This window comes from Sphaeramia orbicularis, chromosome 19, assembly GCF_902148855.1.
Source record: "Sphaeramia orbicularis chromosome 19, fSphaOr1.1, whole genome shotgun sequence".
Classification (NCBI taxonomy): domain Eukaryota; kingdom Metazoa; phylum Chordata; class Actinopteri; order Kurtiformes; family Apogonidae; genus Sphaeramia; species Sphaeramia orbicularis.
In genome coordinates, this window is record NC_043975.1 from 33,326,214 (window position 1) to 33,345,971 (window position 19,758).

General features: G+C 37.8%; 2 protein-coding genes across 4 annotated transcripts; one reads left to right on the forward strand and one right to left on the reverse strand.

Annotated features, from left to right (window-relative positions):
- Positions 1-4,615: 4,615 nt before the first annotated feature.
- Positions 4,616-10,758, forward strand: LOC115439506 (synembryn-A). Its single transcript, XM_030163320.1, has 14 exons — positions 4,616-4,854; positions 5,290-5,384; positions 5,495-5,542; positions 5,925-5,942; positions 6,035-6,121; positions 6,204-6,805; positions 7,200-7,335; positions 7,663-7,851; positions 8,037-8,131; positions 9,055-9,205; positions 9,379-9,474; positions 9,569-9,713; positions 9,910-10,186; positions 10,321-10,758. The coding sequence occupies exons 2-14, from the start codon at positions 5,295-5,297 to the stop codon at positions 10,460-10,462; spliced, it is 2,076 nt and encodes a 691-aa protein (XP_030019180.1). The 5' UTR covers positions 4,616-4,854; positions 5,290-5,294; the 3' UTR covers positions 10,463-10,758.
- On the reverse strand, positions 10,627-18,426 carry irf3 (interferon regulatory factor 3). 3 transcript variants are annotated; one of them, XM_030163321.1, is made up of 11 exons: positions 18,251-18,426; positions 16,491-16,657; positions 16,206-16,377; positions 15,380-15,441; positions 15,215-15,272; positions 15,046-15,111; positions 14,696-14,938; positions 14,479-14,569; positions 13,135-13,421; positions 12,860-13,021; positions 10,627-11,679 (listed from the first exon to the last, which is right to left on the reverse strand). In XM_030163321.1, the coding sequence occupies exons 2-11, from the start codon at positions 16,653-16,655 to the stop codon at positions 11,459-11,461; spliced, it is 1,527 nt and encodes a 508-aa protein (XP_030019181.1). In that variant the 5' UTR covers positions 16,656-16,657; positions 18,251-18,426; the 3' UTR covers positions 10,627-11,458. The 3 variants fall into 3 exon arrangements, with proteins under 3 accessions (XP_030019181.1, XP_030019182.1, XP_030019183.1); XM_030163322.1 differs by having other exon boundaries at positions 12,903-13,021; positions 18,251-18,425; XM_030163323.1 differs by lacking the exon at positions 18,251-18,426 and having other exon boundaries at positions 16,214-16,377; positions 16,491-16,630.
- Between the last annotated feature and the right edge of the window lie 1,332 nt (positions 18,427-19,758).

Consider the following 19,758-nt stretch of genomic DNA (forward strand, 5'->3'; position numbering starts at 1 on the left):
CGAGCTGGCATCCACGCTGAGGTGCACGGCGTGGACGCAACTTCACTTCCATGCTGTCAGGTTGAAGGAAAAAAGGAGTAAAATGAGCTGTGGGTTGTCAAAAGATTTTTTTTTCTCTTTATGTTTGATTTTTTTTTCATCCATATCCTATCAGAAGAACACTTTTTTTCCAGCTTTAATCTTATCCTGCACTCGTTCTTCTGTTGCAATTAGTTTCAAGACAAACTTTAACCAGTCTTTACACTAGCAGTAGTTTTTGATCAGGATATTTTTTGTTTTCCATTACCTGTGTTTCAGTGCGTCCATGACTGGATGATTTCCTTCTTCTGATTGAAATGGGATGATCTTCAGCGCTGGAACATGTTGCACCTGTGTGACCTCTGAACTTTCCAACTGTGATGCCTGCACAGCATCTTCGGAGGTCAAGGTGTCTGCGTCCAACCTACAGGTTCAGACAGAATGAGGTTCTGAATAAAAGGCAGTTTCTTGAAGATAGAGCTACTGTCTGGGTTGAATTCCCATCAGTGTCTCCACATCTACATTTTACTAACCTTTGAGTCAGTCTGAGCGGTGAGGCAGAGGTGAAAGGCACGATCAACAGCAGCAGCAGAACAGCTATCTCCATACCGCTCTGGCCTGCAGCAGAAAAAGTGATGGAGACAAAAGCATTCTTAGGATCAGACTTATTACAAATGAATGCTTAATATTAACTGAAATAAAATAGATGAAGTACATAAAATGACAAGGAAGGTCAAGAAAAAAAATAGTAAGTAACAAAAACGTAAGTTCAGGATGAAACTTACCACCAAGAAAAAGCAAAAATCTGAAGTTCCAAAGGTTCTTGACAAGAGTTAGATGCCCGAGTCTGGCATCCCTCTCCACCTCTGTTCTTTATAAAGAGATGGAGGGTGAGGGGGTGTGTCTATAACATGCTCACTGCTACACACCCTCCCATGCAATTAATCAGTCACGTCAACAGTTTTATTTTCTATTTACAACAGCGGTGATAGTGTCATAAACAACTTTTAAACAGCAGTGTCCAAAACATTGTGCGTATACCTTCTGTGTGACCTTCTGTGTACTTTCTGTGGTGTTTACATTAATTGTTTTGTCCACTCTTTGCTCCAAAATACATGCACACCTCCCCTCCCTCCCAAGTCCACATCCTCCTCCTCCTCCTCCTCCTCCTCCTCCTCCTCCTCCTCCATCCCACTCCTCACTAGCTCCACTTGCTTGCTGAGCAATTGTTCCAGAAATCACTCTTTCATTTCCATCACCTGCAGGAAGCCCGCAGAGCCCAAAATAACCCCCAATTCTCCTCCAGGCTTTTCTTTATCGCTCCATTTTTCCTGTGACTTTTTTTTCTCCCTTGAGTCACTTTTGCCGTCACCATGTTTATTCCTGAAATGTCCTTCACTCAAATCTTCACACGGGCAAACAGTGTTTCAACAACAATTTCTCAGTGTGTATTCTTACCCCTTTCTTTAAACATAGCAGGACACACTTAAGTGGTGTTCTTATAGAATTGTCAGACGTTTTTGATCCCTCTTATTTATATTTACCTAGATACCAATATTTAGATTAACCATACTTTTTAAGTGCACAGTCAAATACTAGCACCTTTCTAAGAAAATATCCCATACAGTATTTCTTTGAATCTTCTTTTAATAATACAATGTGTCCGCAGGGACCCAGTGTCACGTTTAATGTTTCTCAGCCTCCACAGTTCCAGCCCCTTTACTGCTCTATAATGCAAAACTTCCCCCTGGAGTCCATTGTGTCGTTTTCCTGTGACTAACATCTGTGCAGAGATTGTGTTGTCAAAGCTGGGCTTGAGTCATGACTGGTGCGCGTGCACGCAAGCACATTATAGGGTCTAATGATTAGGCAAAAAGCCTTATGATTTCCCACATGATTAAGCATTAATTGGGATTTTGCATCACATATTATTTCATGACACATTTCCTCTTAAAAGCTTATAAGCGAGATGTCAGAGATTACGTGACAAAAGAATAGATTGCGTCATGGCTTAGTCTTTCCTCTACACCTGCTTCTTGGCTTTGAGAAAAATAGTGAAGTGGGTGATAAGTTACAATAGTATTATTTAGTAGGGAAGGACCGAAACCCAGTTAAATACATGTTAAAATAGAAAGTAATCTTTATATTCTGTATAAAATTATTGGATTGTAAAAAAAAAAAAAAAAAAGCCTTTCTTTTCTTTTAAGAGCTGCTCTCTTTATCAAAAAATATTACTCAGTTTTTCATTCAAGTAATAATATGCTTTTATGTTGTATAAAGTACATTTTTAAAGTAATTAGGAATCCATGTTAAAAGTTTGTGTTACAGTAATTAATTTCCCATAATGTCGCCTATAAAGTTGGTATAAATATTTTTGCCTCTTCTGATGAAATGATTCAGGCAATGTGATTTTTTTTATAGATAAAGTGTAACTGGGACTCTGTATGTAATCATTGCACCAGGTCAAAGGTTATTACTGATGTGCATAAATGAATAAAAAGAGGAATGTGTCTGAAAACAAAATGATTCCAACTTCATGGATAACATTAATAAGCAAATAAAATGGATTAAGCTGTTCAAGAAATGACGAGAAGTGATAAATATATTATGTTAACATACTGTATAAATGCTGAGGTCACATATACTACAGAGCAGTGTGTCATAAACTATTTTACTGGGGCCCCACTTTATCCTCAAAAGATTTATTTCTAATTAATGGGAGAATTTGTGTTTATATGACCATTTTTACAACCATTTTCCCCTTAGCCCATCAGATCTGGAGTAGGTAAACCAGCCACATCAAAGATATGTGACAAATCAGGTTTTTGTTTTATGCAAAACATATTAATTTTAAATATGTAAGTAATTACTTAAATGGGGCAAAATAAACGTATTCAGACAATATTCATAACACTTTCATTAGTGAAACACACTCAGCCTATCTAGCCTTTCAACTATCAGAATAAAATGAATATTAACTGCTATAGAAACATGATGTGAACATGCTTCTTGTTTCTTGAAATTCTTGCAAATTTATTTGATGACCCCAAAAAATTTCCCAACCTAGTGTTTAGAAATGAATGTTATTTATCATCTAATCCTAAAGACCAGATCAGCTGCATTTCACAAAACCTTAATCAGGAGGCATGTTTTTGACAGAACTGAGTATTCACAGTGGTCTGACAATTACATTTATAACACTTGTACATGTTTATTACTGATGAGAGCCTGTTTTGTTAACCATGTTGCATTTATTTTGTGTCATTTATAAAGTATTCAACATTTAAATATTTGACGTAACCTGTACACAGATCAATGATGTGATTTAGTGGGCACATATCTCTTCATAGGGGCTGATTTAACTATTAAAAATCTTACAAAGTGACAGAAAATTATTAGAAATGTTAATTTACCTACATCTCAACTTGTTTATTAGTATGCAGAATTGTGTCAATTTTCAAAAGTGGGTCCAAAGAATAAATAGCATTTTTCAGTCATGAATGAAATGTAGAGCTCTAAAGGTGTGTAGAGGTCAATTGTGTTTCGACTACATGCAGTATATTGTGTCTCAAGTGTTTTGACAGCTTGTGATGATGTTAACCTCCGTCAGGATGATTAAAGGGGACACCCCAGCATTGCAAACGTCAATGACAACAGTTGTTTTCCCAAAAGGTCACCGATGGTAATTCATCCTATTTAGCTATAATATGTAATATCCTACATCTCAAGTGCCTCATTCATCTTGAAGGAATATTCCTTTGCTTCCATGAGAACTGCTCTGACTTTTCTCCCGCTATCATTGACGTAGTGTGCATCCTGTTGTTGTAAACTCTCAGCCACTAGCCACTCGCTTTAGCCCTGTTTCCTTTACCCACCGGGCACAAGAGTGAGCATCCTGCCAGGAAAGACTGTCAGTCACTTACATTATCTTCTCACACATATAGTCTTTCAGAAAACTCAAGATAGATTGATCAATGTGTTTGTTTTTAGCTTTACAGTGCACTGAGTACAACAGTTCAAAGTGAGTTAGAGGTAAAGCAATGGATTTACTGGAAAAAAAACTCTGAACCCGGGCTATGTGTTAGTTAAGACTGATTGATTTAATGCAACTGTAAATCAGAAGCATCTGTAGCTTAGCTATAGAAAAACATTAGATAATGAGCACATGTTGTTCAAGCAAGAAATAAATAAGCTCCTCTGATTGAATTGAGTCAGTCATGAAAATGGCACCACCTTGTGGGACTAGATACATACATTAATATATTACATTCAATTCACCTTTTCAGTACAGTGATGTAAAAATAACACAAGAGATATTTGATCCTATTATCTTAGAAAGTGTTTCTGTAGACTTGTTTTCCAGCAGTGTTTCTCAAATAGACCTCAACCATCAGTAATTAAAATTTGATAATGCGAGTGTTTATGATGAGGCCTGACATAAACAAAATCTAAATGACTTTTTCAATGAAAGACTGTGTTAAAGTAGTAGGGAGAGAAAGAGAGACTGAGTCTGTAAAATCTGTAAAAGGTTAGAGGGTCACCACTGAGAGATACGAGCTTAGAGTCCATTAGTGGATTATAACCATAACCACTCCACAGCTCCTGCTTCTCTCTTGGATTAGTGGCAGAGAGAGACACGTACTGGAGAGTGAATGAGAGTGGATGGAAAGCTTGTGAATTTAGCAAACGGTACAGTGTGTAAGTTGTGTGGCTAGAAAACACCAGGCAGCGAGTTGAGGTGGAGTTGGAGCCGTGACAGCACTTTTATGTTGGCAGATTTAAGGTGACTGGCACACCTACAGTTTATCACCTGGCTGATAAAGTGAATTTCAAAAGGTAAGTTTGCAAAAGAGGGTTTTTTAAATGTGTGTAACTTGTAATCTTATCTATCTTTTCTCATCCTTTTCGTTTGTTTTGTGTATATAAAATACGAATATGTATGAGTAATTTGTCATTTATTAACCAGGATGTACATATCAGTTATCATGTACATATCAGTTATCATATTCATATAGTTATAGAGGTTATAAGATAAACCATCTATCAAACATCTACCAGCACACCTTTTTAATTTTGTAAACATTTTTCATATACATTTTTAAAGAGATTTCCATGACCACATTTTCAGGAAATTAAAAAAAAAAAAAAAAAAGCATGATAAATGGTGAGTTTGCTTGTGTAGCCTGTGTAGTCATCACCATCATCATTGTGGTGTAACTTTAATTTTGTTATGGCCTGAATGATTATTTTCCTCCCTTTGTGTGTGCGCAGGCAGCATGGATGTGGACGTGGAAGGGATTATCCATTGCATCAGGCAGGGGGATGAGAATGGTGTTCAGATGCAGTTGCAGGAGTTCAATAAAGAGGTACATTTGCAAAAAAAAAAAAAAAACATACACATCACATACTCATCTACACAATGTGCTACTGCTAATGATAGTTAGTTACATACAAAGTCTATGTCTGTCCTCCACAGTATGCGCAGTGTTTCTTCTTTGATGCAGAGGAGAGAGACCGGAGGAAAGTAAGTTTATTCAAACAGAAAGCTCCTGCAATTAATAGTTTACCATCATGCTCCTCTCCTGTGTTTATTCTCTGAAGCACACCTTTTTTGTACCTCACTTCATCCAGCCCTATTTGCTCTATCCCTCCCCACCCCCACCACTCTGTCTGTGATTAGTAATTCTGCTGTATCAGTTGTCCCTGATCCTCTCTCCTTGCATGCTCAGGCAGATTGAGCCTAGGCCGAGCCATTCTATAACCAGCACACTACGCTATAATCTATGCAAGACTGTCATTCACAGCCTGATCCACAATGGTTTTTATTTCTGCTTCATAAATTTGTTCTGATATTCTTTTGTGCTGCATTTCTTAATAAAACTGGACTGCCTACCACTTACTTACAGCAAAGGAAACTAGAAGAGGTAGAGTGCTGCCATGTTCTGACCCTAAACTAATTCACAAACTGCTATAAAGTGAAGACTTTGTGTCATGTGGTTCTTGACTTGTTTTCCAGTTCAGGAAGAATAAAGTGAGGGAGTATGACTCAGACTCTGACTGTGAAGAGTATAACCTAGAGGACCGTGGCCTCCTCCTCAGACAGGTACCTCATTTCCACTCGCACAGATAGATTATATTTCGTTACTGTTCTGGATGATGCTAAACAGATCTATTTCTGTTCTCAGAATTTGGCCATTGTCCTTGTGAGGTTCATAAGAACAGGAGTTAAGTGTCGTCTGCTGAGAGTATGCCTGCGCTCCCTGAGGATCCTCTCCAGGGACAAAAGGATCCTGGGTCCCCTGGTGACTGACAATGCTCTCCTGACTTTGGCCAAACTAGCTGGTTTGACCACAAGCGATGCCACTGACGAAACCACTGACCCTGATACTGATTTCTATGACAACATCCTTGCGTCCCTCGCTGAGGCCAAAGCACAGCAAAGTCACGACGACGAGGATGATGGTGACTTGGAGGCTGGTGACCAAAATGAAGCCTTTGACGAGGATGCCAAGAGTGACATTAGCAACGCCAACAGTGGAGATGTGGACAGCCTCAGCTGGTTCGGGAGCCACAGAACCAGCATCAATGAAATGCACAGGGGCAGCATCCATCAAAAGGTGCTGGAGAGAGGAAGAAGAGACCGTAGAGAGAGCAAGATAGAGGGGGATGAAGAGGAGGAGGAGGAAGGAGAGTCAGGAGAGGAGGCGCAGAGAAAAGAGGCCATGAAGGTGTTGTGTAATGTGGTGTACAACAGCACATGGGCACAGGAACGGTTCAGTGCTCTCAGGTGGGTTTCACAATAGTATTAAACACGGCTGTCAGCTTTATGTGTGTGGGTTCTGTGTTCACATAACCCAACACAGTTACACCAGAGTTTAGAAGCAGGAAAAATATCATTTGCACTGAACCCAAGAGAAAATATCCTTTTTAGACTCATCATTTTGGTGCATTTTTCAGCAATTACATGGAAAAGCAAAAACATTATTAGAAACATCATTAACATTTAGCTGAAAGCAACAGTAACAACTCCACTGTGTTGTTACAGATCATTAAGAAAACAAATCCCTCAGATGTTAATATTAAAACTGACATAATTATGACTGTTTCCTGTAAAATCTATTCATTTCTATGTAAACAAAAACATTTCCTGACACCTAACCTCTCGTATTTCATTCCTTCAGCCTCATGAATGGCCTCACAGAGGTCCTTTCCAACAGCATTAACTGCTCATCTCCCTCCAGTGTTCAATTCTATGAACTACGCCTCATGTTTCTTATTACTGCACTACGACCAGAGCTCAGCACTCAGCTTCAACAGGTAACACAATATCACAACCCTCCTCAGGCAAAATTATTATACACTTGTGATGCTGTACAATTTAGCTTCTCGTGTGATATATCCACATTTTTAATTATGTAATTTATCATGTGCCATATATCAGTGCATTTGTGTTACATGAGTATGATGAGTGAGACCAGTATGACTGATATTGTTGGAATTACTGGTGCCTTGACAAATTTTCAGAATGCTGTGAACGCTTTCAGAATGGTGATTTTTTTCATGATGCTTCACAGAGACATTATGATGTTATGATTTTATGCATTTGTCCATATAGTTTTTCTACATCTACATCTCCTCTTCCAGGCGGGAGGGGTGTCAATCTTCACAGCAGCTTTGGAGAGTTGCCTGGAGGTTCAGTGGAAGGACCAAAACGAGTGTATTCTGGATCCAAAGGCCCCACCCATTTCTCTGGAAGCTTCTCAGCGTGTTGTAGAGATCCTGAAGATCCTTTTCAACATCACCTACAGCACCCACAGGCAGGAGCCAAGTGAGGTCAGTAAATACAGTATCTGTATGACATGCATCTTAAAACTTGTCGCCTTCTGATGTAAAGTAAAAGTAAAGCAAAACCCTCTAATTACATACATCCTGACAGATGTTTGCTTCACACCTGGTCAGTTTTTTCAACTGAGAGGAACTAAATGATGAAGTTAGATGTATTCTGTGTGTTTCTTCAGGCTGATGCTGCTCTGTACCGACACCTGGTGGCAATGCTTCGTCTCTGCCTGATGAGGAAGTGTCTGCTGGCAGATGACACAGATGAACTTCAGGGGTGAGCGTCAACCAAATTTCATCCAAATCCTTCCATAACTTTTTGAGTTATCTTGCTAACAGACAGACAAACAAACAAACAGACAAACCCCAATGAAAACATAACCTCTGTGGTGGAGGTAATAAATATTATGTCATATAATCACTTTTAACCTACTTTACTATAAAAGCAGGATAAATATAGGAAATAAAGCATGGATGTCTAAGTCATTTTCATTCAGGGATCATCACATGCAGCCCAAATGGACCAGTAACACAATGGCATTATAAATTATAAATAATGATAACTCCAATTTTTTGTCTTTGTTTTAGTGCATAAAAGGAAAATTACATGATGAAAATGTTTACATGTACAAACTATCCTTTCAGAAAAAACGTGAATAATCGAAATAATCTGAAATTTCTTAAGAGAGAAAGTGTCATTTTAACAAAATTATGCCTCAGTTTATCATTTACACATATGCATTAAATCTTATAGATCGCAGTGGATCTACAAAGGTACAAAACATGTAGAAACAGGCACAACTGAAAAATGTAGTGTTTAACTGTATGATCAATACAACTTGTCAAAACACAGTGACACCCTTGACTGTCAGTGTCTTCTGTGTAATTTTTGTGCTTTGCAAATTCATCCCATGAGCCAGATTGAACCCTTTGGAGGGCCAGTTTTGGTCCACAGGTCATATATTTGACCACCCTGAAATAAAGTTTTAGATTGAAAACTTAATGCAACCAGTAAAAATAATTAAACTCACTTTCATAACAGATTGTTTCATAATAGAATAAACACAGGGTTAATCTGTTATATAATATCTTGATCATGTTTCCATCAGTTTTCATTATATCTGCCATCATTTTATATATGGATATTTATACGTTTCCTTTCCTTTATATGTGTTTGTCTCTTTTGTCACACTCTCACAGTCACACAGTCAACCTGTTGTCGGCGCTGCCCCTCCAGTGTCTCGATGTGCTGCTGGTGGTGCCCCTGGAACCCGACTCGAAGCAGTGCAATGGGGTCAACATGGACTGTGTTCACCATCTGCTTATGTTCATGGAGAATCGTCTGGACTCGGTGAGGGCAAATCTAACATGGCAAAGAGGTTAAAATATTGGGTGAAACTTCATTAACAGTTTTGGAAAAATTTAGCAGTGAAGCTAGAAACATGTTTTTCCCACTATAGTGATTTTTCCTAGTTCAAAGAGAAACTGACGGGTTAATACTGAAACTGATTTCCTGCTTCTCAGGGTGACAAGATCAAAGAGAAGCTGACACCGGTCCTCAATTTGCTGACAGAGAGCTGCCGGGCACACAGAGAAACACGCCAGTACATCAGGAAATATGTAACATACTCAGCATTACGATACCTGCATAGCACATTCATGTGACACTGTTATTTTAGCTGGACCTAGTAATGATTTAAGCCCACCTCATTAGATCCTGCCTCCTCTGAGAGATGCGTCGCAGAAGCCAGAGGAAGGTTGCACTGTGAAAAGTCGTCTGATCCGTCTCATGACCCACCTGGACACAGACCTCAAACACTGTGCTGCAGACCTTATATTTGTCCTCTGTAAAGAAAATGGTAAGAAATACTGACTAATATGCCATTATTCCAGTGTTGAGTGTGGAAAAATTCAACATTGTAGGTTAATTCAGAATAACTAGAGTTTTGTATCTACTTATATGGCATTTTTCTCTTGCATTCCACATCACTGGCTTCTGTAAACATTTATGAAATAGTAATCCCTCGTTTACCCCCCCACCCCACTTCTCTCCAGTGAGGCGTTTTGTCAAGTACACAGGCTATGGTAACGCTGCAGGCCTGTTGGCCACCAGAGGTTTGCTTGGCAGTGGGTCCAAGTCGTCCAGCTCCAGCACTCAGTACTCCAGTGACTCTGACTCAGACACAGAGGAATACCGACAGGTCAAAGATCGCATCAACCCAGTGACAGGACGGGTGGAAGCAGAGCAGCCAGATCCCATGCAGGGCATGTCAGAGGAGGAGAAGGAGGAGGAGGCCAAGAGGCTCATCATGCTTTTTAACAAGCTGTCCAGGTCAGTAAAGCTGATAACACTTGTACTGTGCTCTTCTGCGATAGTAATTTTTACGCAGGATCCTAAAGAGCGTCTTAATGGCTAAAGGTCGAACATTATGCATAAATTTGTCTTATTTCTTTATTCTTTTGCAGAGATAACATTATCCAGGCAGTGGGAGTGGATTCAGAGGGGAAGCTGGTCCCAATGTCTGAAATAAGAGACAAATCCCTCACTGAGGAGGCAAAGTCTGAATCAGAGAACGACGGAGAAGCAGATGAAGCACAGAAAGACTAAAGCACATGAAATTCATTGTTTATTGATGTTTGTAAATACCCCCTTTCCAAAGTGTGTGCAAGCATATTTCTTAAAAATACATGGACATAAAGAAGGGATATAGTTAAGTAATATAGAGAGTTTGTGCCAGTTACTCTGAAACATGTGAAAATATAACATTTTTACCCTTATTTTGGATTCAGAATCTAACACTCAGCAGCAAACATGGTTTTAAAAACACAATATTAAATTTATAGTGACTCCTCAGAATAATGTTGTCATCTGTTATGAACTGTTGAAATAAAGTTTTCATCTTACTACCTGTGATGATCTTAACTCAGTGTTATGTTTCATTCCTTCCAAGGATGTTTCCATCTAACTTACATTATACTTTAATGTACAGTTGCACACCTAAATTAGACAAGTTGATGTAAACACTGGCTGTGACATAACAAAACAATCTAATTCCAGAAATTTGGTGCAGAGTCCAATCATAAACATTTTTGTACTGTAGTTTGATTTTAGCCTTTATTTCATATCTTCTTTGTTTGTTAATTCTGATGTGCACACAGTTTCCAGGTTCTGCAGATGGGATACCAGCTACAACAGTACATTCATTTTAAGGCATTTGCATAGTCATTGTAAACAAAAAATCAAGTGTCTGGATGACCTTGTTTTGCAAACCATATGATATTATAAGGACATTTGGTATAAAGGCATATATTTAAGTTCAAATTAATTCTTTATATTGACTCAATGCAGAATAAGATTTTTTTTTCTTTAAATGGGCAACACAGGTCTTGATAATCACTGATGTAAAAACATGTTATCAAGCTATATATTAAAAATAAAAATTTTATTCTGATTTTAAAAATTGATCCAGAAAAACCCTCCAGCATTATGTGTTAATGGCTGTGTTTTTCTGTGTTCTTATGGCAGTAGCTGAAAATCTAGTACCAGTACAAGTAATATTATTAAACATGCTCTGACATATTAGACGAGAATTTTATAATAAGTTCATAAAACATGTAAACATTGTATTTTCTGAAATGTCAAAAGCAAAAAGAAAGTATAAGTCAGTACTGATCCAACAAGAAGACTTTCTTGAGGGAGAATGTTGTGCATCAGCACATCTCCATCATCTCTTCGAGGGACATCTGCAGGTCTACAGACTGCAGGGAGGAGGCGCCGTTCGCCACAGCAAGGTTCTTCAACAACTCCATAGAAGTCAGAACCACCTGAGACACAGAAACAGAGGGAGCAGAAGTCAGCACGACAATAATCACAGGGGCTTACATGGCAAATACAAGCTCAACAAGCACCACAGTTTTAGAAAAAGATTTTCAAGGCATGTCAAGAGTTCCAAAGTTAGGGTCAGGGCCCAAAATGGGTCACAGACCTTTCGCTGACTGACTAATGGAAACAGTGTTATGTTATCATATCTTTGTTTATGTATATTAGTATTTAAATGGTTTTTCATGTTATTATCTTCCTAGCCAATCCATACCAGAAACCTACTTCAGTCTTTGTGCAGAAACACTAGTACAGTATTAAAAATGTGTTTTAGATTTAATTAAATGCATGTTATCTTTGGTTTTACTAGTGATGAAATAGAAGATTCAAATGATTTCTTACAAGCATCTGCAGATATATGGTGCTGCATTTTTAAAAAAGTATTTATTATTTATTATTTTTGGAAACTTGCTCCAGCCTGCTTTTTTTTTGTTTTGTTTTGTTTTTTTTTTTTGGTCACAAGCTGAAAATCTTTTAGGTTTTTATAGTAACTTGTATTTTTGTAATTTCCCCTCAAGCTGCTGTTAGCACACTAGCTACTTGAACTAAACTTTTACCTTGCTAGCTAATATTAGCTGCTGTTAGCTCACAAGCTTATAGTAGATTTGTCTGAAAAAAAGAATCTTATATTTCATAACTAGTTATCTTAATACACTTTACCATTTTTAATTGTCTTTAAAGTCCCTTAAACTGTTGTGAATTCCTTATATTACAAACACTGTTTTGATGGAGAGGAGTCAGTAAAATGATGATGCTAGTAGATTATGTCAAATTATGGCACTTTCGGGCTGCTTTAGGGCTGCTTTTGTAGTTTTGAGTCTAAGGAAGAAAACAAATTTCTCTTTGGGTGTCTAGCTCTGTAGCAGTCTAGTGTCATCTTTGTATTTCTCTGCATAAACACCTCAGTGAAGGCTTTGGAGCAGACACGTGTACGATCTACAGTCACTACCAGATTCTAGATTTTGTTCCTCTGAGTAATCTTAGTCAATACTGAGACAAAATTGCCTTTAGAAAAGTGCTGCTTGCGTCTTTGAAGGGGCAATTTTTGGGAGAGTTTATCGTTTGTGAAATTCAATAGAGGTGTGTGAAGCACCGAAAACATTCTCTAGCTAAAACACTACTTACACAAAACTGCCTTTGCAATGTAATAATATAGAGCCTCTTTCACCTCCACTGTGATGAGCTTCTTCACCCAAGGCCTGTTGTCTGGGTCAGGCCACTTCTCCCCGAGACAGAAGAACAGCGAGCAGGGGGGGCTATCTTTTCCACTGATAAAATCCAATACCCCTGGAGTGATGGAACAATCAATCAATGTATCATTATATAAAACCAAAATATAATATACAGCACTGCTACAACAAATGTAAAATGAAAACCTCAGCTTCACACTGTTCACCCACCTTGTATAAACTCTCTGAACAAGAAAAGGGTTTGTGGCTGTAGTTTAGAGACTTCTTGAGGTTGTTTGCTCTGATCGAACTTGGACATGCTCCAAAAAACTTTGCTGTCACCGTGTCGCTGGCCGTACACCACGTGGCCCGAGACCCCGACATCCAAACCGTCCAGCCTGTCCAGGATGCGATGGGTCAGATTGGCCTGGGTTTTATCATGCATGTCTCCTGGTGTTGGCAGGGAGATCAGGGACAGGCCTGACTCCTGATCCAAAACTGGCCCCCTGAGTTCAGGCCTAATGTGAAGTCAACAGAATACATTTATTTCATTTTATGTTAGATGCTTTGTATAGTTACATGACTGACAATTGCATAAAAATGTTTTTCTAAAGGTTCAGTGTGTGATGTTTAGTGCAGATTTCAACAAACTGATACCCTTCCTCTTACCCTTCCCTACAATGGCTGCTAAAAAGTAAGCTCCTTTCTGGAGCCAGTGTTTAGTCTGCTCAATATACACTTTTTGGCTTAACCTTCAAACAGCCACTGGCAACCAAAATCATCTACTGATCTAAAATGTCTAATTGAAAAATGAACCATTAAACCTATCAATACGTTGAAATAATTCAGATAAAATAGAGTCATCATATCTATATGACCCATTTGGATGTTCAGAGGCTCCATGCTGAACATGGAAATGCTATCATCTTCTGCAACATTGATACACCAGTAAAAAACATGTAGTTTGACAAATGACAGTGGTTGTAAACACTTATTTTTACATTTAGTTAATGATATCTTGAAAGCTGAAGAAGTCACTTTTTCTTCAGTTTTTCCTTTTTTTGATATAATAACCCTCAATTTTAACCTGAGCTTTCATGAACATTTACATGATCTGCAAATTAAATAAAGGAAAACACTTGATTTTCACTGAAAAATGCAACATACAGAGGATAACATAATAAATGGTGATCACTTATGAAAGGTTAAATAGTCAGAAAAATTAATTTGGGAACTGCCACAAAAGTAGAACTGGGTCTTCATGCGATAAGTATTAATTTAGTCATCATTCTAACATCATCAGTGAGAGTAATGGACCTTAAGGCTGTATTCCACCTGCTTTAAAATGAAAATGAAAAATGTAATCCACAGTGATTACAGAAATATATTGGCCTAATCATGAGGCTCATAAGGCTCTAAGGTAACACAAATGTTCTTGTTCATATTTTTAGGTGATTGTGCAGTCAAATTAACATAATCATGAATAATATGATATATGAATATTCTATCTCTGCAGTTACATCCCCCTAAATTTCACACAGAGAACCTTTAATTAAAGCTTGGTTTTGAGCTCACCTGTAGACTATGCGGACCCCTGATTCATTCTCAACCAGCTGCTCAGACACCTTCACCCCTCTGTAGTACACAATTACCTTGAACTGAGTCTCTAAGAATTCAAAAGAACAAAAGTTGCACATCATTACTGATATAATGATATGACATCACAATGCTGTCAATATGATACAATAGGACATTGTTGTTTGAATGGTTTATTACAGAAACATCGACTTACTGAAATGATCTCCATCATTGGTCTGGCTCATAGTATGTAGAAACTGCTCTGCGTGATCACTGCAGGCCCCTCCCACAGCTCCCTCCATTGGATGTGCTGGTTGCTCTGGCAACCCAGCTTCACCGACTGCTCCCTCAAACGGTACTGGATACTGCTGTTGCCCACGCAACACATGTCCTCCAATCACAACCTGATTTTGTAGCTGCTGTTGCTCAGGAGGAGGCTCAAAGCCTGCCATGCCCTCTGTGGAAAAGTTGGAGAAACTGTTTCTAGGAAAGTACCTTGGATACTGAGTGTTTCTGCTCATACTGCAGCACAGAGAGGAGAAGCAGAGCTGGTATCTAATCTACCTGTTTCAGGGCCAATGTTCAGTCCTTTTAGACACTCCTCAAGAATATCCTGTTTAGGAGCAGCATCTGTGGGAAAAAATATAGCAAATATCAGGACAGCATTCCAAAAATGTTAAGGAAATTTTCCTCTTTAAGATAAAATCATACCAGTAGGAAATACATACTGTACCATTAGAAAATAGACTGTCTTCAGGAAGATAGATGCATCCCTCAAAGTCTGGGACAACCTGGAGCAAAGACATCAGAAATATACAAATGAATTACACCAATACACAGCATTTACATGTTGCTTCCTTTGTTTGTATGAGTAAAACAAACAGACCAAATCACTTACTTCTTGTACAGGGAGAGGGAAATCCTCAAACAAATCAGGATCATTTTGGTCCTGGGAGTTTGCTTTGAGAGTGAAACCAAAACTCATGGTTAATATGTACTCTTTCAGATATTTCTATCTTTTATTCTGCACTGCACATCTTCAAAAATGGTGTTAATTTGTCAGTTGTACACTTGCATATTAATCTGATAAAATCATAACACAGAAGCAGAAATCTAGTCGTAAATATATGCCACCTGCCGCTTTTGGAAGATGGGTGGTATGTGATAATCAGGTGTCACAGAGATCAGTGGTGTTTTAGTTCACACAAATGAAAAGGTTGTTTGTCATCTCCAATTCAAACATGTAAGCAGAAATGAGACATACCTATGTACTGTACACTTAGCTGTTTTACATTCTTGTGTTCATATGCAGAACATTTGCAGGAATGAGACATTGAAGACCAATTGTGTCATAAAGGAAGCATTCAACATCACAGACTGCCTTCTGTCTGGGATTAGAATTAAAAAGCATGAAGATAACACTACTGCATGAACAAATATGGATTTTGGAAGGAAGAGAGAAATGTATGTTTTACATTTCAAGTGGTAGAAAATGAATGCAGACTTTTGTGGGTAAAAGACATGCATGATTTAATCTAACAATCATCATTACTTACAATGAGGTTTTCCATGTAAACACCAGTTGAAGCCTATTAAAATCTAAGAAAAGAGATGCTGAACGCTGGCTATCATAAATCCATAGCAACAGCTCAGCCTATAGGTGCTCATACCAAGCATAACGTTCCATTTCTGTGCAACAATAGACCAGATTGTGTAACCCTCACCTCCTGACCTTGACTCATCTGGCCAGCGAAACACTTTGTGAGGATTGGCAGCATCATTCTTGTTGTCAGCGATCATTTTGAAGCCTTTGGCTCTGAGGGCGCTGCGGAAGTTCCTCTTCCAGACTGAGGCGTCTCCCTGAGCCCGGCCATTGCCAGTGACCTCCGCCCAGGCCTATAGCGAAGAAACACCATGAAGACAGACTGAATAAATCCATTTGCACATACAGACATTTACGGTGCATTTACAGCTGTGTCAGTTCTTCTAGTGTTATGTCGACTCTGTACCTTGAAGATAAGGACGTCTGTGTTGGTTGAGTCTTGCCTCAAAGCGTGTTTCCATGGGATGCAGAACTCTGTCCGCTCAGGGTTTGTCCAGTTAACACCAGGATAGTTGCCGCTGTCAAGCTTTGTCCTCAGCCATGGAATGAGGAGAGGTCTGGATTGAGCCATTTCTACAGCAGACAAAAAAAGTTAACAGGGATCCAGTCATTTCTGAGTACTTCATTGTCATGATATGTTCTCCTATTGACTGTAGTTAATGTTGTGGTCTGATCAGTTCATATCACTCAGTTATGCTTTATACTTTGTAGATGTTACTGATGGGACATGAAAAAATGTATTATAAAAAAATCTAAATTATTATTGTCCTTAACCTTTTCATGCAAAGTGGTCACTCCACTGGACAGTTATTCTCCAGCTGTTCTCTTCTATATTAATGGATTTTATTATTTTAGTTCCATGTCAGCCAACACAGTGGACACCTATGCATCATCCCATACACTGCAATTCATACAATTACTGTAACTGTGCTGTTCTAAATAAACCTGATTTGCATTAACATGTTTGAGTGTGAATCAATAGCTTGTTATTGTTATTAGACTGTAGTTTTTGGGGGTTTTTTTGGTTTTTTTTTTTGCATATTATCCATGAAGTGAGTCATAACTAATATTAGTGTATGTTAAAATGTGACAAACACCAGATTAACAGCATTAAAAAAAAAATTTATAGTTTTCACTCAGTATATCAGTAAATACATGTTTCTTTGCTTCAAAAATTAAATGCACGGTGTCCAGCTGAGTGGATAGTTTTGCAACTCCATGAAAAATAGGTTCATAAAAAATTTTTCAATCACATTGTTTTTTTCATGCCTAAAGAGGAATAAAAAACACTCAGGAAAAATAACTTGATTAGGGTCAAAACACTGTATTCAAAATCTCTCTGACGGGACATTTTAGAGACAATTTGACCCACATTTTTATTTTTAAATTCATTTTTGCTTTAGTTGGACCATAAGGGATTATCCAAAACATGGAGCTACTTTATATTGAAATAAATGTTGGAATGGCAATCAATTAAAGTTCACTCTCTGACAGAACATCACTGTGTTTGGACCCATTAAGGTTCTCTTAATTCATGCATGAAAGGGTTAATAAATAAAAGACCCAACATAAAGCTGAGCCATGATTACTTTATAGTATCATGTTTACCTTAAAGGGACATATTTGACCTGAAGAGGGCGCAAAAATACTAAAAATTTAGATTAAAGAGCCAGTCTTTTTTTTTTTTTTTTTTTTATTGAAATTAAATAAATCCATGAATAAACAACGAATTTGCTATTTTACAAATCCTGCTGTGAGATTCATACTTTCATCCCTTCCCTAAAAGAAAAGTCATATTTATAAACTGATAATATGTGGACAGAAAACTCAAAAAATAAAAATAAATCAATTTGTACTGATAAATAATATAGAGTATTGCAGTGGTACATATTTAAACATGAAGCATATGATTACTTATAATACTGTCCGACAGCTTAGAAGTAATTATAGGTGTATGACAGTTTCCTTATGTTATTAGATTTATATTAATAATAGGAAGTTGTGATATACATGAGTCTCGAATTGCTAAAGCAGATGACTTTAGAACTCACTTCTAAGGGTTATGCACGGTAATTCTAAAACTCATAACCATATAATTTTATGTTGCAAGCCAATTTCCCACTGCTTTAAATGACTACATGTGTACGTCTGTCTGAAGTGTCCTACCTGAGGATCCAGTCAGGGAAGGATGGTGCGTTCAAGGACCAGACGTGATGATTCTGGAGCAGGACAGTCTCCGTCAGTATGTCGTGTCCGTCAGTATGTCAGAAAGCCGTACGCTCAGCTTCTTTTTATATACTGCCTGTGGTCCGTATGTACAGGCTTTCTCGGGAAACTCCACGGTTCAGTTTCGTTTTCCAGATGTGACGTCAGCGGGGCTCGATGCCAGATGAAGCCGCTAGGAGGGGTCCGTCTGCGGGTCAACACTCCGCACAGCAGAGGCCCAGAACCGGTCCTCTGAAGGGCCAAAAAATAAACTCAAAATTCAAGGGCGATGCTGAGTGAAGTTACATTGCATTAAAAGGCAATGTTTATAAAGAAAATTATATTCTAAATTAAAAATAAAACAAATTAAAAAAAAAAAATTCTGCTTCAGGGTTATTTTCTAGTGATCAGACATGGTTGTCATCAAAAACCTTTGCGGTTTTTTCCCCAGCCTGGCACCTATTCTGGTGAATAAAAAGAAAATGAAACCAAAACAAAATGTTAAAAAAAAAAGTGTAATGCTGGAGAGTTTGAGTTTATAGATCAGAAAACAATGAATGTTAACATCACTATTTTAACCGCAGTAAAATTCAACATCTACACATTTTAATAACAAAAAAATGTTTTATTTTGCTGTCACTACTTATGAAAAGGTAGACTGCCTGAAGAAAAGGAGACTAAGTAGATGCTTCTGAAGTGCAAAAAGCCACGATCTGACCCACAACCACATGCTCAATTTTTCCCCTTCCATTGTTGATATAAATCATGAACATCCTTAAACATCAGTGCTATAAACCATGTCCTGCCTTAATCCGAACCCTAAAACCAACCATATTCTCTAATAGTGATAATCAGCAAAACCTGTAAAAACCTAATCCAAATCCGCTGTTCCTCAGCAGATCTCACACACACTCTAAAAGGAAACTGAACACCATATGATCTTTGCGGATTTATTTGTTTCTCAAATACAGGAGAGTTAATGTACAGAAGGACAAGAATTTCATCAAGAACTGTACAATATTTACACACCTTTTTTTTCCTTTTTTATGGAAAATTAGATTGTTTTCAAAAATAAGTCATAGTATGCACAAACATCAAAATGATAAAATGAAATGACTATTTCCTCTTTAAATATTACTTATTTATACTCCTTCTTCCCACATGGGAAATGGATAGTTCACTTCTTTTTCTTTGCACCTGCATGACTGATGATTGAACTGAAGCACAACAATGTTAAGTTTCAAATAGATTTTCCCATTCTCCTTTTTTTCCTTTTCTTCCATCTTTTTTTGTTTATTTTTTCATTAGTTTTTGAAATTTTTTTTGTTTTTTTTTGTTTGTTTTTTTTACACCCACTGTATTTGATACAATATTTTTGTCTCGACTTCTGTTCTTTTGTATAGAGGGGAAGACAACTTGGATATGTGGGTTACGATTGTATACTGAACCTGTGGAAATCAAAAAGTATT